This window comes from Orbilia oligospora (assembly GCF_000225545.1).
Source record: "Orbilia oligospora ATCC 24927 unplaced genomic scaffold scaffold00043, whole genome shotgun sequence".
NCBI lineage: Eukaryota > Fungi > Ascomycota > Orbiliomycetes > Orbiliales > Orbiliaceae > Orbilia > Orbilia oligospora.
In genome coordinates, this window is record NW_011645600.1 from 2,596,151 (window position 1) to 2,616,855 (window position 20,705).

A 20,705-nucleotide genomic window follows, 5' to 3' on the forward strand; every position below is an offset into this window, starting at 1 on the left:
CATATCGCATAGTATCATCATATCGTGGTTTGCCGGAGCATAGGTCAGCCAATTAGCTAGTACCTACTAGTTTAGTATGGAGAATAATATTAAGTCTGCGATTGCTATGGAGTACAGGAATAAAAAGTAGAATCTAGACTATTTGCATAGATACAAAGTCTGCAGGGTGATCGAGATGAACGCGGTAACTGGATAGCATACCCTTCAATACTACTATTACAGGTACTACTATTACCCCTCTTCTTAAATCTACCCTGGTCCTGATTAACAGGTAATACCATACCAATCACCATTCAGCTACTTCTCTTATCAAATAACTAGTAATTGTGACACTGATTACCCACAGTTGAGGAGTCTGGCGACGAGACAATGATTACCTAAGCGTACCTACTTGCATCTGATCGACGTCTATACATCTATTCTGCTGTCGAGGATCTGTCTCAATCTTAATACAAAACACCTCAAAAGATATCGGAGTATAATATATTTAGTTATACCACTTGCGATCTACGCCAGCGAGCGTGTTCAAAGGATATGTAAGTGATGATGAGACAGTCTGGAGGAAGAGATAGAAAGTTTATTGTATTGATATCAGATTAATATTGTTCATCGATTTATTAATTTTGATTGAGGTATTTTCTATTCAGATACCATCCTTCTCTTCAATTACATGATGCATGATCAATATTACATCTCGTGCGAATTCATACATATAATAACATTCCTCCTCGCTCACGCCGCGGACCACCGCATTGATTATATATATCAATAATCCAAAAATGCCATACCAAGCATTAGATTCTCTACTCTTATACAGACCTCTCAGAAGCCGACTGACTCCTCCTCCACCACAGTCCCCAACTCTCATCAAACGACTAGGAATCTCTCAATCTGACATCGATATTCACATCTCCATCCTTCAGAGGCATCTAAAATCCGATGAAAAACGCTACAAGGTACATCAAGAAAACATCAGGGCCGTGGTTCGGGATCTCAGAAATGGAATCGCAGGAGAATACTACCAGGGAGGGGAACGACGTAGGATGTGCGATCTCATTTTGTACCATACGTTTTTGAGAAGATATCCGGTTTGGATAGAGACGTGGTTTTATCTACCGACAGCTTGCTACCAAAGAAGAGTGCTGAGGGGGAATTATGCAATGCTAGCGGCAATAGTAAGAGAGGGACATGATGATGACGATGATGATAAGCCGGCGGGAAAAAATAATGAGCAGAAAGGGAATGAGAAGGACAAAGGGAATAATAAGGAGAAAGGGATTGATAAGGAGAAAGGGAATGATAAGGATGCATCTTCACCTCATGCGATTGTCCCTCTTCGACGGATTGACCGCCGGGTGTACGAAGAAATAGCGCTAGAGAAGCCGGCACTGCAACATTACCTACCTTATCCGTCGAGTTCACCTATTCCCTGATTCCTTTTTTTTTCTTCCTCAGCGAATTGTTTCTTCCCGCCTTTTTGTATTAATATTAGCTTCGTGGATACGTTTTGTGAATAGACTGGTTGCTGGAGGCACCCTGGATCTTCTTCCATCCTTCCACTTTGCTCTTTCTATAGATTGTCTTCGGAATATTAATCCTTGTCTCTAGTTATACTCGTACCCGATAGCTGTAGTTCTTTTTAATTTTAGATCATATGATAGCGAGCATTAGATTAGAGTATTCGTATCGAATCGAATGCATATTCAGATTTTTTGGGGGCGATTCCACATATATACCTATATATATTGTAAGTGAGTCTATTTAATTGTAAAATATCTAAGTCAGTATCTTTTTGTCTTTTAAACTAGACCCGGCCCAATCTTCAAAATCTAGAGATCCGCTTCGTAGATTATATGCTAGCTTAAGGTGTTGAGGTTTGTAGACGGGAACTGGTGTTGTTTGCGCAGTATTTGGAGTATCCATGATGCATGATGCATGAACCGGGATATCGATACTATATATAGCGTCGAGGGTTTATTACCGCCTATGTCGACAAAAAAAAAAAATACAAAATATAATCGATTCAATTCAATTCGATCTTGAAGATGTTTTAATATAGTATCGAATGTCATATGATAATGCGGATGTTATGTTGGTGGCGACGACGGGTGGGCCAGAGTCGACCAGATGCAACCCCGTTCGGTGTGCCGGGGACCCTGTTCGAAGCCCTGCTTATGCCCTGTCGATATGATGCTGCCATCGTTTGAACTCGAATCAATTCTCTCCTTCTCCTTCTCCTTCAGCCTCAACATCAACATCAACATCAACATCAACATCTTCTTCTTCTTTCTTATCACCACCACCATCATCATTACCATCATCATTATATTTATCAGTTTGTTGTTGTCGTCGGGAATGCTGGGCATCCTCCCGCATAAAAGTGTCTTATAATAAACACCGTCTCAGTCCGGAAGCTTACTAGCCTCACATTTAACTGAGCTTGAACTTTTTCGTCGTCATCATCGCTGTGAGGCTGGTCCCACCCCCCTTATAAGGCCTCCGCTCTCCGCTCTTCGTCCCATCTGAACCTCCACGGGTACCATCACCACTATCACTGCCATCACGATGGATTCCATGCTATCCACCTCGGAACTCCCTACAGGCATCATCGCCGACCAATGTACCGATGACACCTGCTTCCCGCCAGGCCTCAACAAGGCCGCTGCCACTCCCTTCACATCATCCCTCCTCCTCACCACCCTCTCGTCCGTCCCATTCTTCACCACTTTCCTTCTAATCTCTCTACTCGCCTTTTTCCGACTATTTCCCTACCTCACAAACGATCAAAATGGCTCCCGATCGGCCCTCACACCCACTCTATCCCTCCCGCCGATGATCCGAACGACTTCTGCGTCAACTCTTTACCGCCGATTAAGCGCCGTTGTCTTCGCCATAACCCTCGGTACCACAGGAGTCCTCGGCGAGTTGATCTTATGTGAAATAATGGATTGGGGTGATATGTCCGCGCGATGGCTATGGTTTCGGTGTACCACCAACGTCTTGCTAGTGATGCTGATAGTCGTTGCACCGTTACTCGAAATCTACTCGTTTATCCATAGAAGGGACGAAAGTAGTCATGAAATCATGTCTCCAACATCGACGAAAAGAGGAGGTAATTGGAGGAAGAAGAGCAAAAGTGTTGCGATGGTTTTGATGTTCGGGACTTGGATTTGGTTATTTTATAAATTGGGGGATCATTTGCCGTTGCCGCCTATTGATGAAGCTTTGTTCCCGGATGGAAATGTGTCGTTTGAGACTACAGCAAAGGGAGTTAGTGATGAGTGTTTGAGTCGATTGGGTGTTATCGGTGTTTCTGTAAGTCTTTTTTCCTCACTTCTCCTTTCTCTTCTTGAGCTTCAGCCTCTTGACGCTGTTTGAATGAATGTTGAATCTAATAAGGGTGGATATATACACAGTTGATGGCCCTTCTCTCCGGCTTTGGTGCCATCTCGGCTCCCTGGTACTGCTTCATTCGTCGTCAAAAGCCCGTCTCAGAAACCGACCTCCGTCGTGCCCAAGGCGGTCTAGATGTCACAAACGAAATGCTCGAAGCTAAGCGTCTAAAGCTCGCCGCCATTGAACGAAAATTGGGTTCCAAGGGATCACCAGAGATAAACACGGGCGCGGGCAGTATCCTCACCAAAATGATGTCCTCTCTCCGTGGTGGCAACGACGACTTTAAAGAGGCTTCAGCACTACAGATGGAAATCTCCGGCCTAGTAGCCATGCAAACTAGTCTTGGAAACGACGTTCAAAACATCACAACCCGACTCAAGGAGCAAGGTCGATCTCAAACAATACTAGGACGAATGTACGGTGTCGTCCAATTCGCCTTTGCGATATACTGTATCTACCGTATATCCTCCACTTTACTCCTCAGGTTCTCAGCATGGAGTACAGCCGCCCACGGCGGAACGGTTACATTCTCCCAAAAGGACCCAATAGGGAATATACTCGCGATAATAATTAAACACTACGATCCGGATCTAAACCGAGAGGCATGGAGTCGGAACATCGGATTTGGATTTTCAGGCGTTATCATTTTGGGATCGTTGAATTCTGTCTTAACAACTTTTAATATGATTACTAAAGCTGCCCCCAGCGTTTGGGGACATGCGGGACTGGCGTTGGCGGTTAGTCAGGTTACGGCGATTTATGTGATGTCCGCGGCTGTGCTTTTGAGGAGCTCTTTGCCTAAAAACATGGGAAGCGTGCTGGGGAGTGCGTTAGGGGTTATGTTGGATGTTAGATGGGTGGATGGGTGGTTCGACAGTGTGTTTATGGTGGGCAGTGCGGTTACACTTGTTTGTCTCGTGGTTGTGAGGAGGTTTAGAGAGGAGGAAGGGATGAGTGAGGATGAGATTTTGGAGAGAGGCAGCAAGATGATGTAAAACCCTTTTTGATCGTTGCGGGAGTTGGATGGGATATACTATTTGCATCTTTATCTTTCTGGTTTGGTCTGCAGGAGATCTATTTGGGGATTGTGGTTGTGATTGCTTTAGAAAGAAGGCTGAAATTATTTGCTTTCTTTTTCCTTTCCCCCACTCGTCCTCCTTTCTAGCAGGATTGTTTCACGATGCATGGTTGATTTTTAGATAACATGTCCACATGTTCACATGTTTGCTTTGAGCATTTGGCGTTCTTTTTCCCTTTGACTCCCTCTCCCTCTCTTTTGAAATCCTTCTTTTATTGGGGGTCTTATTTGAAAAGGATTTCTAATGGGAAAGATGAGGCTGCATTTCTATGGAGTCACGATCTTTTTTGCATGTCCCTTTCTTTTTTTTTTTCGATCATATGTTTTTTTAATGATATGTATAAGTGAAGAACCATTCAAATGATATAATAATACAAATATTCAAATTTAAAACAGATGACAAAGTACTTAAGTAATAATATATCCAAACGCCGCTTCCTCCTAAATAATAGAACACCTTCCCGGAAATACTCCTTATATTGAACTCCAGATGCTTTGACATAACATGGAAAGGAACGACAATCTTGATAGTGAAGATTATCTCCAGCCTTTCATTTTTGTTACTCTCGAGGGGTTCCAATGACTTTAAAAGAGTTGGCAATGGTTTCGTGGTTGTGTTTGTTGTGGATAATCAAAGGGCCCAAGGTGTATAATTTCCCAGTTTTCCTGGCCAGGATTATTGTTATTGTTGTTGTTACTGGTACCATTTGGGGGATTGAAAACCTCTGGGTCCTCTGGATCAAGTTGGATTGTTATATTACCGTACTTCCCGTCATCGTCGTCATCATCATTGTCATCAGCCTCGTTGCTGTTGCCACCGTTGTTGGGTGTATTATTGTTATCAGCTCGGTTATTATTATTTCGAAGTAGTTTATGGCGTTGGTAGAGAAAGGTGCAAATGAAGATGTTGAGGGAGATGAGCAGAAGGGTTGAGAGGATTGTTAGGGTTGTTAGGAAGGTTGATTCCTTTAGGATTTGGGGTTCTGGTGGTGATCGCGGTTGTGATGGTGTTTGTGATGGTGATGGTGATAGTGACGGGGCTGGAGGTTTTGGTCTTGGGGGGGCCCAAAGGGGGGATGACGTGGACGTGGTGGGTTTGTAGGTGGTTGTGGTTATGAGGGTACTTGGGATATTATAGTGAGAGAGGAATGATGATGCTGGGTTCCCTGTGATGGAAGGTGGATATAGAAGAGATGTATTTATGTCTGATAGTGAATGATTATCCAATGATGATGATGATGATGATGATGATGATGGAGAGTACTGGACCGTTGGAATTAGGGTGGAAGAGTGACATGGGAATGAATTAGTAGTCTTTGTAGGTTCATCTTTATCTTCATTGTACTTGTGTTTGAAGTATGTCTCGATGAAGTAGAGGTATGGACATCGAAGTTTTGAAGATGGCGGAGGGGTGTAATCTCTAGGTTGAAGAAGGGATTGATGATGACGACGTTGATGTTGGGGGAAAGAGTTGAGGTTTGTGAAGAGGAAGTGGTAGAATGTCAGAAGAAGTAACAGGACGGTGATGGTGATGATTCCTGTCGAGGGGACCGGGAGGAGACGGTGATGCGGGTGGTGATACTGTTGGTGTGGGTGCGGGTGTGTTGGCAGTGTGGGATTTTGAAGGTGCAAGTAGGCGGTATGCATTTTGGCGATATCGTGATGTCGGTATATGTCGACGGTTGATGTTTCTTTTTTTTCCTGTTTCTTTTTTTATTGAAAATTAAGAGAAAGAACTTGGTAGCTTTTAGTAGATAGTGGACTTACTACTTAAGATGTAAGTATGTATAACTTGTATTGGTCCGTCCGGATTCGTAGGTGGTGATATATAATATGATATTCAATGTAGTCTACTTAAGAAGTAAATATTTAAGTACTTGTATATACTATCGATTGCATGGAGACATATCCTTTTTCGAGGTACCTTAAGTATTGAGTTTTTGAGAAGGCTGCGCCCTTCGTACCATCGCATCATGTTCGGGTACTTTTGTTCCCTGGTATGCCTTTTGTCACATTTGTTCTATATAGGATCGCTGGTTTCTCTTTTTCTTTCCGCAAATCTACCCATTGCCCGATAAATTTTCGGATTTTTCGACGCCTCGTCGTTGGAATGTCTAATGTGATTGCAATTGGCTAACAATTGTTCCCAGAGTATTTACCGTTATTCACTTCTAGCTACCTAAACACCGTAGCCTTGAATAAGGTATGCATTTTTTTGTCTTTTTTCCGAAAGATTTATTCTAAACAAACACGAATCGAATCTTAGCCACTCCAAATATTATATTATAATTATGTCCGACACAGTTTAGTAAAGGTTCCAAAGATCGCGCGTATGGATACACAAATCCACAAGTCGTAGATGTCAATACCTTAGTAGATGTAGTATATACACTGAGTGTAACTGTTCAGTCTGGCCGGATTTGAAGCTACAGCCTGACGAGGATGAAACTATTTCGGTTGCTCCTCGTAGCATGCAATCGCACTTCCCACGGGTTTAAACCCGCTTGCCATACGCATATCAAAGTTTGTAGCTGGCGGTGGAAGTTTGTCTCGTACGTACCCAGGCCTAAAAGTTAGAGGTAAACAGATGCCATCGAAAAAAGTGTATAAACTTGGTTCATTTCCCTTTGCTCTGACGATAAAAAGATAACTAGTAGTAATAAACAGCATCTAATAGCTAATATAATCAAAAAAAAAAAAAAAAAAAAACGCCGAGTTCTTTAAAATCCTAGTTTCTCCTCCGTGTCCCACCGAAGCCCCCTTGCAAAAGAAGTGTGGATTTCTGTGACAAAAAAAATACGGAAAAAAAAGAGAATGAAAACTAGAACGTTAACTTAGCCGGAAGGCTCACAATGGTGCGGCTGATTTGAAAGGAAACAAAGATTAGTAAGGAATAAGCGGAAGAAAGATGGAAAAAAAAAAAAAATAGAAATGAAAAAGGAAAATGAAAAATTGCTTTGTAGCTTTAAGTTAGTTTGGGGAAAGAACTGTTGTTAACAGAAAACAGGTAAGAGATTGAGTTGATATCCAGAAACGCTAACATATGAGTTTATTCCTTTGGTTCAACAATGACCCAGTCATCCTCTTTCTGGCCAGTGTTTGGGATCTCTGTGCATGGGGTATACGCGGGCAGTCCCTTTTCTTTTTCATCATCATCCAGGATAATCGCCTTGCCTTTCCCTTTCTCTTTCGCAGATATCGGCTTCGGACTGAGCGGTGTAAATTCGTCATCAGCATCGGTAGCTCTCCCCTTGCCCTTATTTTTAGAGATGTCTTCCTCCTCTTCGGGTCCATCATCATTGGCTGGTGTCTTTGGTGGTCTATCAGCATATCCATCTTCTTTCGCTTGCTCTTTCCTCTTAGCTCTTTCTTGGGATTCTTCTTGAGCTTTTTGCATCGCTTTGATGACCTTGAGTTTGATGTTCTCCATATCCAACTTGGGCGTTGTTGATTCCATAATCTCGACTAGTTCGTCTTGCTTCCACACTCTGACAGCGATATCTGCGATTCTTTGGAGTCCGTCTTCGGCACTCTTCTTGTAATCAACGTATTCAGTATCAACACTCCCGTCTGTTTCGTAGATTTCTTTCATGCCTTCTAAAGCGACGGCGAAGAGCCGACCGGCCTTGGCAAGGTTCTCGATCTTGATCTTCTTTCCGTGGACGCCTTCTTTTATCTCTGTTTTAACTAGTGTGATTTTGGCATGGTCTACCATCATTTGATACCACAGTACCAACGATTCCGTAAAATCGATGGTCCCTTCTTCACCTTCAGCGGTATCCTCCGAAGTCGTCTCATCAGGTAATACCTTCCCACCGGCATCCTTCCCAAAATAACACATAGGCAAAAACTCCTCCAACATCTCAACGGCTGCGCCTCTCTTTTTGACTTCCTCCCAATCCACTAATTCTCCCAGTACCTGAAAGGCCCTTTCTATTAGATTCTCGGCTTTCTTAGCATCGAGAACTCTATCTTCACCAACGCCGACATATTGTAATGTTGATAGCGCTGTGGTTCGTAGGACTCTGGCATCTAGGAGTTGGATTGGTGGTGGGAGGATTACGCGTTGTCGGACGTAGTCCAGTTCCGCCAAAGCGCAGGAACAACGTTTTGAGGCATCATGGGAGTCGCGAGTCGAGGTTGAGAGGAGGGCGAAGTGTAGTTGACGTTCGGCTTCGCGAATTTTACCTCGAAGGAGGTCGAGGAAAAGAGGGGAAATGGGGTTTGGGCCTATGTTTATTTGATAGTCAATTTGTAAGTTTCTAGTGAATATAGTGGAAATGGGATGGGGAGATGGCGATGGAGGGGTGGGGTGTGTTGTGGTGGGGGTTAACGTTTGAAGTCAGACAACCAGCATCGCGAAGATCGCAAGTATGTAGGTACCTAAGTAGTTACTCCGGATATTTAGGAATTGATGAAACTTACCCCTGGAAACAAGCTTCAAGCTATCATATTGCGATGGACCGTCTTCATGGTATTCGAAACTACTGGTCCGACGTTTCTGCAGGGGTTGTGGGATGATATCGTCGCCAGAGCTACCGGCAGCTGTCGCTTTAGGCCGCTCGAGCCCGGAGGTAGTCGTCGATTTGTCGACGGATACCTCGGAACTTAGTGAAGCTGGAAGTGGACTTGAAGCAACCGGATCGGATGATATTGAAGGACCTCGTAGGAGGACCTGGTTCGGTTCGTCGATGCCCGGTGGGGGGATGTCGGAGTCCATGGCGGGGTAGTATGTGACGTTCTAATGAGGATGGAGCTTACGATGTAAGGCTCTCAACTGAGAAGTTAAGGCTAGTTGAGCTAAGTAAGTTTACCTATGTTAACTCAACCTTTCGAAGAGAGACTTGTCGCCTGGAACCCGAGGAATAAAAGGATCGATAAGAGGTTGTAAGTTCTTCAAACGTTGGCGTACGCGTACGTACTTAAAGTGAGATGAGAGATGAAGGTATGTGAAGTAGTAACGTTAACTCCGATGAGCCTTGGGCGATTGTTACCTAGGTAAGTACCTAGTTAGTAGCGGGATGATATATTACTAATTCCCCAGGCGATGAACAACAACAAGATATACAAAATGCAACATTACACAGCCGGCCAGCTAAGCTAAGCTAAGTTCAGAGGCAATAACCATATAATATCATTATTAAATTACATATAAACCTTAGTCTCGCAAACGTTATAAACCAGAACTAATGCTACTGCGTACCAAACAATCAAATAAGTACAACGTACTACACATCAGACATGAAAGTCGACACCAACTACAGGCTATGTATATAGGAGTATTAAGTGCAACCTAAAGCCATATCAACGAGGAGATATCGTCTCGAAAAAGCCAAGACCCAAGTCCCGAGGGCATGATCCGTTTGCTAGCCTGCTTGCTCACATGGTTTTCCTTGATGTATGGGAAATATACATCGCGCAAATGTTTGAATCGTGATGAAAGTTCGAGTTGATCTTCCCATACCTCGCCTTGATCGAGCTTGTTCTTGATACTCGCAATAGAGTTGTTAATCTCATCGAGCAGCATGATATAAGGGCTCGTAGGTTGAATCAATCTCGAACCGAGTTCTGTGTAGATCTGAGCTTGGTCAAGGTATTGACGGCGATTACCCCCCGCTCCGCGCTCGTCATTGGAAATGAAGAATCTTAATAAAAAGCATATTGCTAACAAACTTGCCATGAAAGGTTGAACCCTCAACAGTACCATTGCCACGTCTTCCGGTCCGACTGATTTTAATAGCGCGGCTTCTGGTACTTTCGAATTGGCTGCCTGATCATAATTCGGTAGTAGCGAAATAGCCTTCTCATATTCCTGCCGCATTTTATGAGGCTGTGCCCCGCCGATAGTAGCTAGAGCTCTAAAGTCTATGGGCCCGCGAGGATCGGAATCGCTTGGTTTTAAGCCTGCTAGTTCGCAGTTGTAGAAAATTTGGCTGATAACCTTCTGACCAATGTCAGTAATTAAGAGCAAGCCATCTTCTAGAACCCCCATAGAAGAACTATTCTCAACACCGCGATCCAGATAAAGTGAAGCCAATAAAACACAGACATCTACAACATCTTTTAAAGGTTGCAGTATGCCGCGTTCACGAAGAAGGCGCTCGCAAACAGCTATAAGAATTTCCCTACTATCCGTGCCACCCACTTCCTGGTATATTTTTTCATATAGCATTACCGAATTTTGTAACCAGTCGATGTAATCGTCCTTTAGAGCCTCGTGCCCGGGGTTAGTCGTTCGCTTCGAGTCATTAGTATTGTTTCTATCATGATCAAAATACGACATTTGCTCTGACCACAACGCCATGTTTTGTAAGTCGCCAATTTTTGAATGCGCCTCATAACGTTGCTCTAGTAACCTGTACAATTTCGGTACGATTTCCGCAATATCTTTCTCGTTTTCGGCCTTGTGTACTTCCTGCTCCATAGATTCGACCGCCTCGTCGAAATGATCTTTCAAATCCTCGTCATGAGCATTCAGCCTGTATAGATAAAGCAAAGATTCTGTATAATATCTCAGTAATAAAGGGCCTTCGAAATGTCTTAACGCCCATGCCTCCCTTAGGTTGATCAAAAGCTTGCGTAAATATGGTAACCCCGTCTTGATGTCAGCCCTGCGCCCAGGGTCAGAAGTGGCCGTTTCAGCCAGCTCTAGGGTGCTGCCTGCCCTAGCAAGGAAGCTTCCAGGAACCTTCTCAAGAAACTTTCGAACTTTATTTATCTCCGATTTGAGGTCCGAAATAAGCTCGTTTAGTTGGCTTTGAATTGCAATCCAAAGGGCTAGTTGGTCTGCCCCTTCGCAGTAGGCCTCTGGCCTACGATGCAGATCATCTCTCGTATTAGAATCGAGAGTGAAGGCCCCCCTCCCTTTGTGTCGTATCGGTATACAGGCTGGATTCCCTTTAGGGAAGATAACTTCCCCTAGGAGTCTGTTAGCTTTTACGGTATGGCGTATTTTCTCGGGTAGCGAAATCTCCCCATGCCTGACAGCACCGAGAGTTAGGTGGCCAAGGGCCGCAACCTCTTTGGCGCGGGCGACCTCACTGTGATTGCTTCCAACCAATTGACCCACATCACAGATAGTCCCCTTTAGCCGCTTCAATCCAAGCACAGAGGTTGAAATGAGCAATTCAATATCATCCCCTTCACGAGAGGAAGTATTGTGATGCATAAGTTGGTCTATTTGGATGTTCATCAACTTCATCAACGGTGCAAGTAATCTAACGTCTCCCCGGTCATATGCCTCGAGCAGTAGCATATACTGTGCAAGGATCCGTTTTGTCGCTGTGCTAGCTGGTTCGTGATGTATCAGAACGTCGCCCTCCTTCTCGGTGAGGATTTCGAGTAACTCTACAGCTTTGCGGCCACTTTCCCCCTCCAGGTTAAAGGCTTTCCTGACCATGGCAAGATGGGTCATAATAAGAGGGCGTGCTTTTTTCCATTCCTTTCTTTGCATGTAGAGCTTTGCGAGGCTTTGTGTACTTTTTTCCGTCTCAGGATTTTCGGGTCCGAACATTGCTTGTTGTAATTCGAAGATCTCTTCCTGCAGAGCTAAGATCGTACTTGTAGGCTCATTGGATTTGCAATAAAGGTAATAGAGCGTGTTGATATCTTTGAGAGTATCTTGATGCTCGGACCCAATAACGTTTCTCTTTGCCTCCAAACTTGCACAAAGTTGAATTTGTTTAGCTCTTAGGGCTCCTCGGTCCAAGATAGCTTTGGTTGATGCAGGGAAAACGACGAGCTGAGATGAAGAAATGGAGCGGTCGGAACTCGTGTCGGGATTATCATGACTAGAAGAGTTAAACTGCATCCACGACACGAAAAAGCCTTCCTCATCTTTCCCCTTTTCAAGATAACCTACCCAAGACTCATCACTCCCGTTGTCCAAATCAACGACTCTCGAGTCGTACTCAATAGATTCGTCGTCCTTTTGTTCAAGGATTTTGTCGAGCCAGGGAACAGAAAATTTGATAGCATCATTTTCTTTCTCTTCAGCCCGTTTTAAACTTGAGTGCCGATCGGAGAACTCAAGGTTAAAGATGGTATAGAGACCATTTGTATCCGATTCCATCATTTTGACTACGTTACCAAGCGCCGCACGATCTGTTCCTGCTATGTTGCACCAGATATCGGCCATTTCGGGCGACCTGTCTGTCCCCAAGCCTAGCTCGTGGCACAAAGCTAGATCGTAGGCAAGACTTCCCAAACTAGCATCCCAAGAGTCATCTTCAAGACAAGCCTCTGTTCGTTCCACGAGTCGCTTGAAAACATCATCTATGACGATTTGTGGGCACTTAGATAGCCTTGATAGCAGTGCTGGCAACTGAAGGGTCTTAGCTCTAGGCTACTCAAAGGTTTTTTAATAAAATTTGCAAAGCGACGAATGCTTACCTTAAATGATGCCTGCGACTTGAGAAGCGAAGATTTCCCATATTTTTTTAACAATGGTAGTGGGCGCCTGATACGTAAATGATTTTAATTAGTTCGTAACTCCATCGAATTCTCACCACTTGGAACAGGTAAGATGATTTTTAGGCAGTGTATGTAACATACTCTGGGAGACCGAAGAGACGTGGTAGGGTATCAACGTCGAGGACTCTCTTCTCCTGGTTCTGTGACCCCTCACTAAAGAACAGGACCCGTTGAAAAAAGTAGTCAAGGGCCAGACGTTGGCGGATATCCTCTGGCTCATTGGCTAGAATCGAGGCTATCGTATTGCATACATCGGCTGCGAACCGCGGAGAGCTCTTGTTCTGGTCAATAGTGTATCTGTTGGGGGTATATATAGGCGAGCCAGGTTCTGGTTCTAGAACACCGTAGCAGAGAAGCCAGAAGCAAAGAAGGCCATATGAAAATATGTCTGCTGCCTTTGCTTGCTCCAATGTGACTGGCTGCCGTGGCTTTATCTCGGGGGCTGTCCAAGGCCATGATGTAGGGAGGGTAACTTCTTCATTTTCTTCGTCTGCGAAGATTGTTGAATATCCAAAGTCTATCACTTGTGCTAAAAACCTTCCATCTGCGTCTTTACAAATGAGAACGTTCTCGGGTTTAATGTCTCCATGAATGGCATCTATGGTAATCCGGTCAACTGTCAGCAAGAGAGCCTATTGCATTCTTCTCTTATTTATACGCTAGTCTCGAGGCCCAGAGCTGCCCCTATATACGTTAAACTTTTAGGGGTTATGAGAAGCCCGAGGAACTCTTGGAGAAAGCTCTAGGGGTAGACTTGCATATACTCACTGCAACTATGCATTAAATGAAGGGCATTTCCCATTTCCCAACAAAGTTTGATCTTATCCTTCAACCCAAGGTTCCTCCCCTCTTCCGTCCTCATAAACTGACCAAGGTCGCCATATGGCGCTTGTTTAAATATCAGAACAGGCCAAGGCCTATTTTGGACGACTTCCCAGCAGATTCCCTGTAGATTGTTGATATTAGGGTGGTGTCGCACAACAGGATGACCAAGAATATAGACTTCTGATAGTACAGCTCGATAGACTGTAGCTATATCTTGGTTCTCGTCATCAATTTCTGCTTTGGTACGTTTGAAAACAAGACCAAGATTATCACCTCTAGTTGTCAAGACTTTTGCTCCTCTAGTTATCTTTGCCGTTCCACCTTTACCAATGGGGTTGGTGTCATCACACTCGAAGGGCAAAAAATCGATTTTTCTGTGTTCGGCGACGGCAAGGAAACCGAGAAGGTCGTCTGCGTCAGTGAGCCGCTGCTTGATGGTAGCTGAAGAAGTCTTCTGCTTTATAGTGTGGGTAAATATGGACCGATAGAAATCGGTTTCGCCGTTGTCGTCCTGTAGGGTTTCAGGTATGAAGTTATTGTCACAACTGATAGATTCACGGCGTTTTGGTACAAGCTTAATCTCTCTAGATAGCGACCTTGCTTCGATCACATTGCAGGGGGGTGTGCTTAGTATTCTAAGCGACTCAGTACATTCGGTGGAGCTGTAGAATCTTTCCGATGTGAGGTCTCTTTGTTTTCCTTTCGACTGGTTAACTAATGATGGAGTCTTATTCCCGCTGGAGAAAGCTTCTTGCTGTTTAAGGCTCGTGCTAATATCTTTAGAATCGACTAGGCCGTCTTGGGTTTGGGTCCATGGAAGCCGTTCCAGATATTTAGAGATTGTGTCATATACCCCCTTTCGTCGGCTTTCGTCGCGTGGAAGTTTTAGAATTATCAAATCCTTCTCAATGGGAAGCTCTAGACGTAGAGCTGGGTCGACTTCGTCCTCGGAATTTGCATTGGGAGGAGTGATAAAATCATCTTTTCCGGTCAACTGGAGAACTTCCATTGCTAGAAGTAAAAGGTCTCAATCCAGAATTGTATGCATATATACCTATAGATCTGAATCCAGATGTGTTTTTGTTTAAACGGTTGCGCTTCGATCGATATTCGACCTATGGATAGATGATTATAAATAAATAAAGTCGCGCAATATATATAATTCAAGAGGCTAGACATTCATGGAATAGTATTTATCTACGGGATGGAGGGGTTATTAACATAAATTATAAATAAAGTCTGGCTACTGGAAATTTAAGAAGGATCCAAAAACTGAAGAGAAAAAAGAAAAGAAGAGAAATACTTTGATCCTTAACTTCTGCTTGATCATTCCCATACTAAAACGGGAATTGTGGCCGGAAATTACATCATGGATAATATAATATTGGTCTGGAGGTATTTAAATTTAAATTATATTAACATCCAAGGCAGTATATAAGGCAATATCTTCATCTTCTCCAGGTTTTCGTATGCATACGGCAAGCATTGCCAATGTTGAATTCAGAAGCTGATCAGCCTTGAGGCCATGGCGCCACGAACCGGTTATAAAATTTTAATTTTTAATATCCACACAATCGGCCGACCATTCGCATACACACTTATCTCCTTGAGAATATAGTGCTCTCCACAAAAACAGCGACTCTTCTCGACTTCTCTGGACATTATAATACTAGATATCAATGAGTTCGCAATGGCGCCTCGCTGAATGGCACAACACAGCCCCCCGACAGCTGCTTGCCACGTATACGCATACGGCAGCAGATATCAGATCCTAGCTAGGATCCTTCAAACTGCAAGCACATCCAGCTGGCCAGACATGTCTGCTGAGCTAAGCTGGTTTAGTGTCGAGACTGACATGTCTGCAAACTGTGTTGAAGGTACAGAATGCAACACTGAACCTCATAAACTCGAAACGTTATTAAACTTAAGACTTCCAACATTAGATGCATCTATAGCTATATACTTAGGTACCTACTTACTTCTTAGGTAAGTACCAGTCCTTATTCACATGAACAGGTACATGGATCAATCGGATTCGATGGATTAGTCGATATACGAATGTTAACAGGGTAGCGAGGGTTCCTGTTATTAATTAAGTATATATTATTGCATGTTGCCTCGCTATATCAGCCCGAGAATTTAGCGCAATTCCATCGGTCCAACCTCAAGCCACCCAACATCAGATATCCAACTATATCCAACCAACACTCGAGATCGATTGGGATACTTTATGATATTATTCATCTAAGGCTTCGTGTTCGCGTTTGTTCGAAAACTCCGAAGCCTGTCTCACCATTGAAAGCCCATTCCAGACACTCGTTGGTTGCAGTTTTGCTCTGATAGGCTCGCTTGTCAGCCGTCCCTTGGCCGATGTCACAGTTCCAGCATTTGGCGGCCAATGCAAATGCCCCTGGCCTAAAACCCTGAACCTCCAGCTCCGCGCGAGCCTGCCCGTCGAAACGTGATTCTATATATAGGGTACGTAAGCATTACATTCCCTCCCACCTCAGTATCTATTCAGATCCTTTTGAAGTCACAAGTCGTTAATTTCTTTCGGAAGAATGTTGCGCAGTCCCGCTTAGCTTAGCTATAGGTTGACCCTGGTACCTGAGCTAGCTTGAATAGCTTCGCTTCTGGTCGCGAATCGGCAGCAGTCACTACTATGGCTCACCATTCGAGTCGCATATCTTCGCTGATATGCTCGTATCTATCATTTTCGATTCTATTGTTCACGGGCTCGTCAATTGCCTGTGGAGTTCTGTATGTACCTTAATCTGTACCATATTTCTCAAGAGGGACTTGCTAACTCAGGCTCGATGGTATGATAGGACACATAACGAAATCCTCCGTCGTGCCCGCTATCTCTACTCGATCTACCCAACAGACACAAGCAACCATACCCCACACTACATCCACCATGCCTACATTAACAACATATTATCGGACCCATCCAATCGTGCCGCTCAGCAAGCCGGGGCATTCTTCCCCGACTGGGGCTATGGCTGCTTCTCCAATGACGCCCCTGCAGAAGCAGCTCATTGGCCACCTTTCGTCGCAGCCTCGATCCGTCACTTCCATAAAAAATATGGTCCGGTTCTAATAACATCCCTGACTCCACCAGACGGCAATGGCGAACTCGTCACCAATAAACTCTGGCCGAACGGCACTACCATGACCCGTGACGACCTTGAACATAAAAACAAACTTATATCGTTCATTTTTGCAGTCGCCTTACACGGCTCCTCAGATGCCACATGGCACTCACTAAAAATGTACAATGGCTTCATCCGGATGGTCGCTGGTCTCGATTTCTCCGGCTCCTATAGCGACGCACATACCCTCGTCGATACAGGCGGCGATGTAATCCTTGCGAATAGAATGGATAACCTACCACCCGAATCCCATGCTAAGAACTGGGTATCGAGTACTTGGTGGGTTCCTACTAGCGATATTCTCGAGATATATGAGAGTATGGGGATTACTACTGTAAATCGGTTTACCTTTTCGTTCTGTATCGCTCGGGGTCTTGCTGCTATTCAGGCGGTTGTGTCTGCTAGCGGGGCACTATATGAAGCTTATGCGGAGAAGTCGCCGGCTATGGTTGACTTTTTTGATGAGTATTATCTCGGTGGGATGGATGAGATGGCTGCGAATGCGGTTTGGTGTTGGAGGAATGTGACGGAGTGGATGGTTAGTGGGGCTGAGGGTGCTGGAGATGGGTGGGGTATGTGTGATACTTTCCAGCTGATCAAAGCCAGGGACGGAGGTAAAATCGAGCCGCCAGATCCACCCGCTGGTAAAGATAACGACCTCGTGGGATATGGAAGACACGGAGAGTCCTACGGGGATCTGCTCAGGAACAATAAGGAATTCAAGAAATTGGTGGAGAAATACGAGGATAATATCTACCAAGACGATTTACCGTCAGGTGCGGTGGAAATATATGTTCCTGACAACCTACCTTGGTTTGAGCGCCCTCCACCATCTCGACGGTCTGACGAAAAGCAACATCCCTTATTCGATTCATATTATCGAGACGATGACGACTCAGCTACAACTACGAAATCGGACAAGTTCCACATTCCGCTCCCTACGCCGTCACCATTCCCAGGCAGCTTTGGAGAACCGATATTCATCTCAACCGCAAAAGCATTCTCAAAGTTCGGGTCGTATTTGAGCATCGGGTCTCACGGTACAAGTAAACTTCTTAAGGGATTTGGAGTGATAGAATCCCAGGAAGGATCGGTAGACCTCACAGCTTCAGCGCTTTCTGAAACCGAGGATCAGGACTATGTAGCCGGTGGAGCGGTTTATAGCATCGACCTAAAGGACGTCACGAACGTAAAGACGGTTTATGACGATGAAGGGAGAATATGGGCTGAGGCCCTCGCCAAGAAACTCGTCCGATTTTCGGGCAGGAATGACGGAGTCGGTATTAAGGTCAGCAACTTCAATCTCGATGGAGTATGCGGCATCTCCACCAAGATTGGTAATGGTACCGTAGTCATGAACGGGGTCAAAAAGCCAAAGTTGAATATCGACACTACTTTTCAAGAACCCAATCATCCGAACGCGAGATTCGGGGCGGCGACTACGGCTGTCAGGTTAAAACTTGGGGTATTCAATGTAGTTACTGCACCAGGACCCCAAATTTTTAATGCTTCTTCACCTCGGATTGGATTTATTCCTTCTGGGTATCTGGATCTGTTCCTTGGTCCGCAGCGAATTCTTCGGCTTGCTTTTGAAGACCTACCGGGTGGTGATAGGATTGGTGAGCGAGAATTTGGCACGGTGGTTTTAGCCGCTGATATTGACGGCGACGGAGAGGAAGAGGTCATCATTGGCATGCCATTTGCAGACGGCGATAGGCCAGGCTGTGGAGTTCAGCTTGCCGAAGGAGAAGTTGTCGTTATCAAAATGGGGAAGATTGTGGAGAGCGTATTCAATGGATGCGATGGTGTTGTAGAAGGAGCGATTCAGAGGCTTAAGTTGCCAAGTGTGGAAAAGAGAGGAGAAGAGTGTGGGCAAAATACCTATGAATGGTTTGGGAAGTCGTTGGTGTGGGTTAAGCAAGCTGGATTGCTAGGAGTTGGCGCACCGGGAAGAGGGAAGGTATTCTTTTGGGGTTGGGAAGTCGAAGATGGTCAGTTTACGTATGAATTTTCGATAGAAGGGGGTAAAGGTGGATTTGGAGGCTGGGGTTTAGAAAGTGGAGTTACATCTGCTGGGAAGGAATGGGTCGCTGTCGGAGTCCCTGATGACGATGTAGCACAAAAGGGACATGTTCAGGTCTACAGAATCGTAAACGGAGAAGGTGTGTTAGTCGCCAGGGTGAAAAGCTGGGAAGACGAAAAGTTTGAGAAGTTTGGAATGGTGCTGAGGGCAGATAATGGAGACGAGGGACTGTGGGTTGGCAGCCCCTGGGCGCAGAAAGAGAGGGGTGCAGTTTGGTGGATCGATATAGGGGCTATTGCCAACTGGGAAGGGAATTGGAAGAAAAAGGTTAAGTTGCATAGGGGTCCTACGGTACAAACTCCTGTTGTAGAGAAAAGCAAGAAAGAGATGATCAGAGAGTTTCAAGTTCAGATGCAGTTGATGGGACCAGAACCTGGGGTATGTTTACACAGTTGCTTTACGATTCTAGAAACTTGCTAACGGATTATCTATAGGCACACTTCGGAGCAGCATTGGCCTCAGTAGATATCAATGGTGATGGTAAAGACGATTTGGTTGTCGGTATACCCTACTGGGCTGTTGCGAACCCTGATGAGAACGCACGGTTCAAAGGTGCAGTGGCAGTTTTTACTAGAATCGACGGCGAAGTATGAGCTCTCTTTAGGAGATTTAGGGATTGAACGGACTTGGAATTGACGCGGTTTAGCATTGGGTTTGCATTTAAATTTATAAAATTCATGAGCCCAGTAGAACTGTTGAGCTCTCATTCGCACGACTGTTTCATTATTGCATGGGAATATCATAGGTACAAATGGGAGTTAATTCTAAGTTACTGATTTCGATCCCATTGACATTGACATTAACCGAGCATAGTGTTAGTAGTAGGTTTGAATGCTTCGTAGGTATTAAAAACACCTGGAGTTTATCTCTAAACTCTCAGCTCATCTAGACCCTTGAAATAATCCTCTAGGTAGCAGATACCTAGTAATCCGTCCTTCTCCGGATTTCCACCATATGCATAATATCGACGCGAATGAGGAGTTTAAAGTCTAGTCATCACTACTAATCATCACCTTCATTCTCGTCGTTATTTCTTTTGGCACGTGCCGGCACTGGAGTCCGACAAACAGGTTGATAAGTCGTCGCAGTAGAACGTTGAACAACCGTCCTGACTGCACGGCCATTGGGTACCTAATACATTAAATTCCCAATATTAACAAACGAAATTTCTAAGTTATATATTCAGAGTTGAGGAGGTTAAAAGTGTGGAGCATAACTTACACGCTGGACCGTTCTTCTGATAACCCTAGTCCTCACTTCCAATACACAGCTGCCGCAGTTGACCGTTCTTTTGATCGCTACGATTGCGACTGGAACTGTAACTATTGGTGCTATGGTGATTGTTTGGGTCATGGTGGAGTATGTGGTGCATTGGCGGCCACGTTGCGGTTCTGGGAAGGCATTTGGGACGGCAAGTGTCGTTCTGTGATTATAGACGTAGGTTAGTATATATACTTCATAGGACTTAATACTATACTTTTAGAGCTGAGAATCCATGAAATTGAATGAGCATACTGGAGTCTATGAAGGAATTACATAGAAAACTAACCTACCCAGTCAATCCCAGAAGGGTAATAAATTTCAAAAGCTGCATCTTCGTTTGCAAAACAGTATTTCAACGACCGAATATAAAGGAGTGAACGGGTCAGATTTTGACACCGAAGAGAACGACCGAATGATGAAGGGAAGTCCTGACACT

At 44.6% G+C, this 20,705-nt stretch overlaps 7 protein-coding genes across 7 annotated transcripts; 3 read left to right on the forward strand and 4 right to left on the reverse strand.

The window, feature by feature from the left end:
* Window positions 1–779: 779 nt before the first annotated feature.
* AOL_s00043g767 (uncharacterized protein) lies at window positions 780–1,433 on the forward strand (the record flags this gene model as incomplete). The annotated part of the gene is made up of 1 exon (XM_011121253.1): window positions 780–1,433. The coding sequence occupies one exon, from the start codon at window positions 780–782 to the stop codon at window positions 1,431–1,433; it is 654 nt and encodes a 217-aa protein (XP_011119555.1).
* A 1,132-nt stretch (window positions 1,434–2,565) lies between these two features.
* On the forward strand, window positions 2,566–4,391 carry AOL_s00043g768 (uncharacterized protein; the record flags this gene model as incomplete). Its single annotated transcript, XM_011121254.1, has 2 exons — window positions 2,566–3,315; window positions 3,417–4,391. 2 exons carry the CDS (start codon window positions 2,566–2,568, stop codon window positions 4,389–4,391), a joined length of 1,725 nt encoding a protein of 574 aa, XP_011119556.1.
* A 668-nt stretch (window positions 4,392–5,059) lies between these two features.
* On the reverse strand, window positions 5,060–6,121 carry AOL_s00043g769 (uncharacterized protein; the record flags this gene model as incomplete). Its single annotated transcript, XM_011121255.1, has 1 exon — window positions 5,060–6,121. One exon carries the CDS (start codon window positions 6,119–6,121, stop codon window positions 5,060–5,062), a length of 1,062 nt encoding a protein of 353 aa, XP_011119557.1.
* Window positions 6,122–7,523: 1,402 nt separating this feature from the next.
* On the reverse strand, window positions 7,524–9,194 carry AOL_s00043g770 (uncharacterized protein; the record flags this gene model as incomplete). The annotated part of the gene is made up of 2 exons (XM_011121256.1): window positions 7,524–8,704; window positions 8,900–9,194. 2 exons carry the CDS (start codon window positions 9,192–9,194, stop codon window positions 7,524–7,526), a joined length of 1,476 nt encoding a protein of 491 aa, XP_011119558.1.
* A 573-nt stretch (window positions 9,195–9,767) lies between these two features.
* AOL_s00043g771 (uncharacterized protein) lies at window positions 9,768–14,780 on the reverse strand (the record flags this gene model as incomplete). Its single annotated transcript, XM_011121257.1, has 4 exons — window positions 9,768–12,797; window positions 12,866–12,932; window positions 13,028–13,544; window positions 13,715–14,780. The coding sequence occupies 4 exons, from the start codon at window positions 14,778–14,780 to the stop codon at window positions 9,768–9,770; spliced, it is 4,680 nt and encodes a 1,559-aa protein (XP_011119559.1).
* Window positions 14,781–16,433: 1,653 nt separating this feature from the next.
* Window positions 16,434–19,599, forward strand: AOL_s00043g772 (uncharacterized protein; the record flags this gene model as incomplete). The annotated part of the gene is made up of 3 exons (XM_011121258.1): window positions 16,434–16,531; window positions 16,600–19,384; window positions 19,441–19,599. 3 exons carry the CDS (start codon window positions 16,434–16,436, stop codon window positions 19,597–19,599), a joined length of 3,042 nt encoding a protein of 1,013 aa, XP_011119560.1.
* A 409-nt stretch (window positions 19,600–20,008) lies between these two features.
* AOL_s00043g773 (uncharacterized protein) lies at window positions 20,009–20,600 on the reverse strand (the record flags this gene model as incomplete). Its single annotated transcript, XM_011121259.1, has 3 exons — window positions 20,009–20,137; window positions 20,228–20,429; window positions 20,560–20,600. The coding sequence occupies 3 exons, from the start codon at window positions 20,598–20,600 to the stop codon at window positions 20,009–20,011; spliced, it is 372 nt and encodes a 123-aa protein (XP_011119561.1).
* Between the last annotated feature and the right edge of the window lie 105 nt (window positions 20,601–20,705).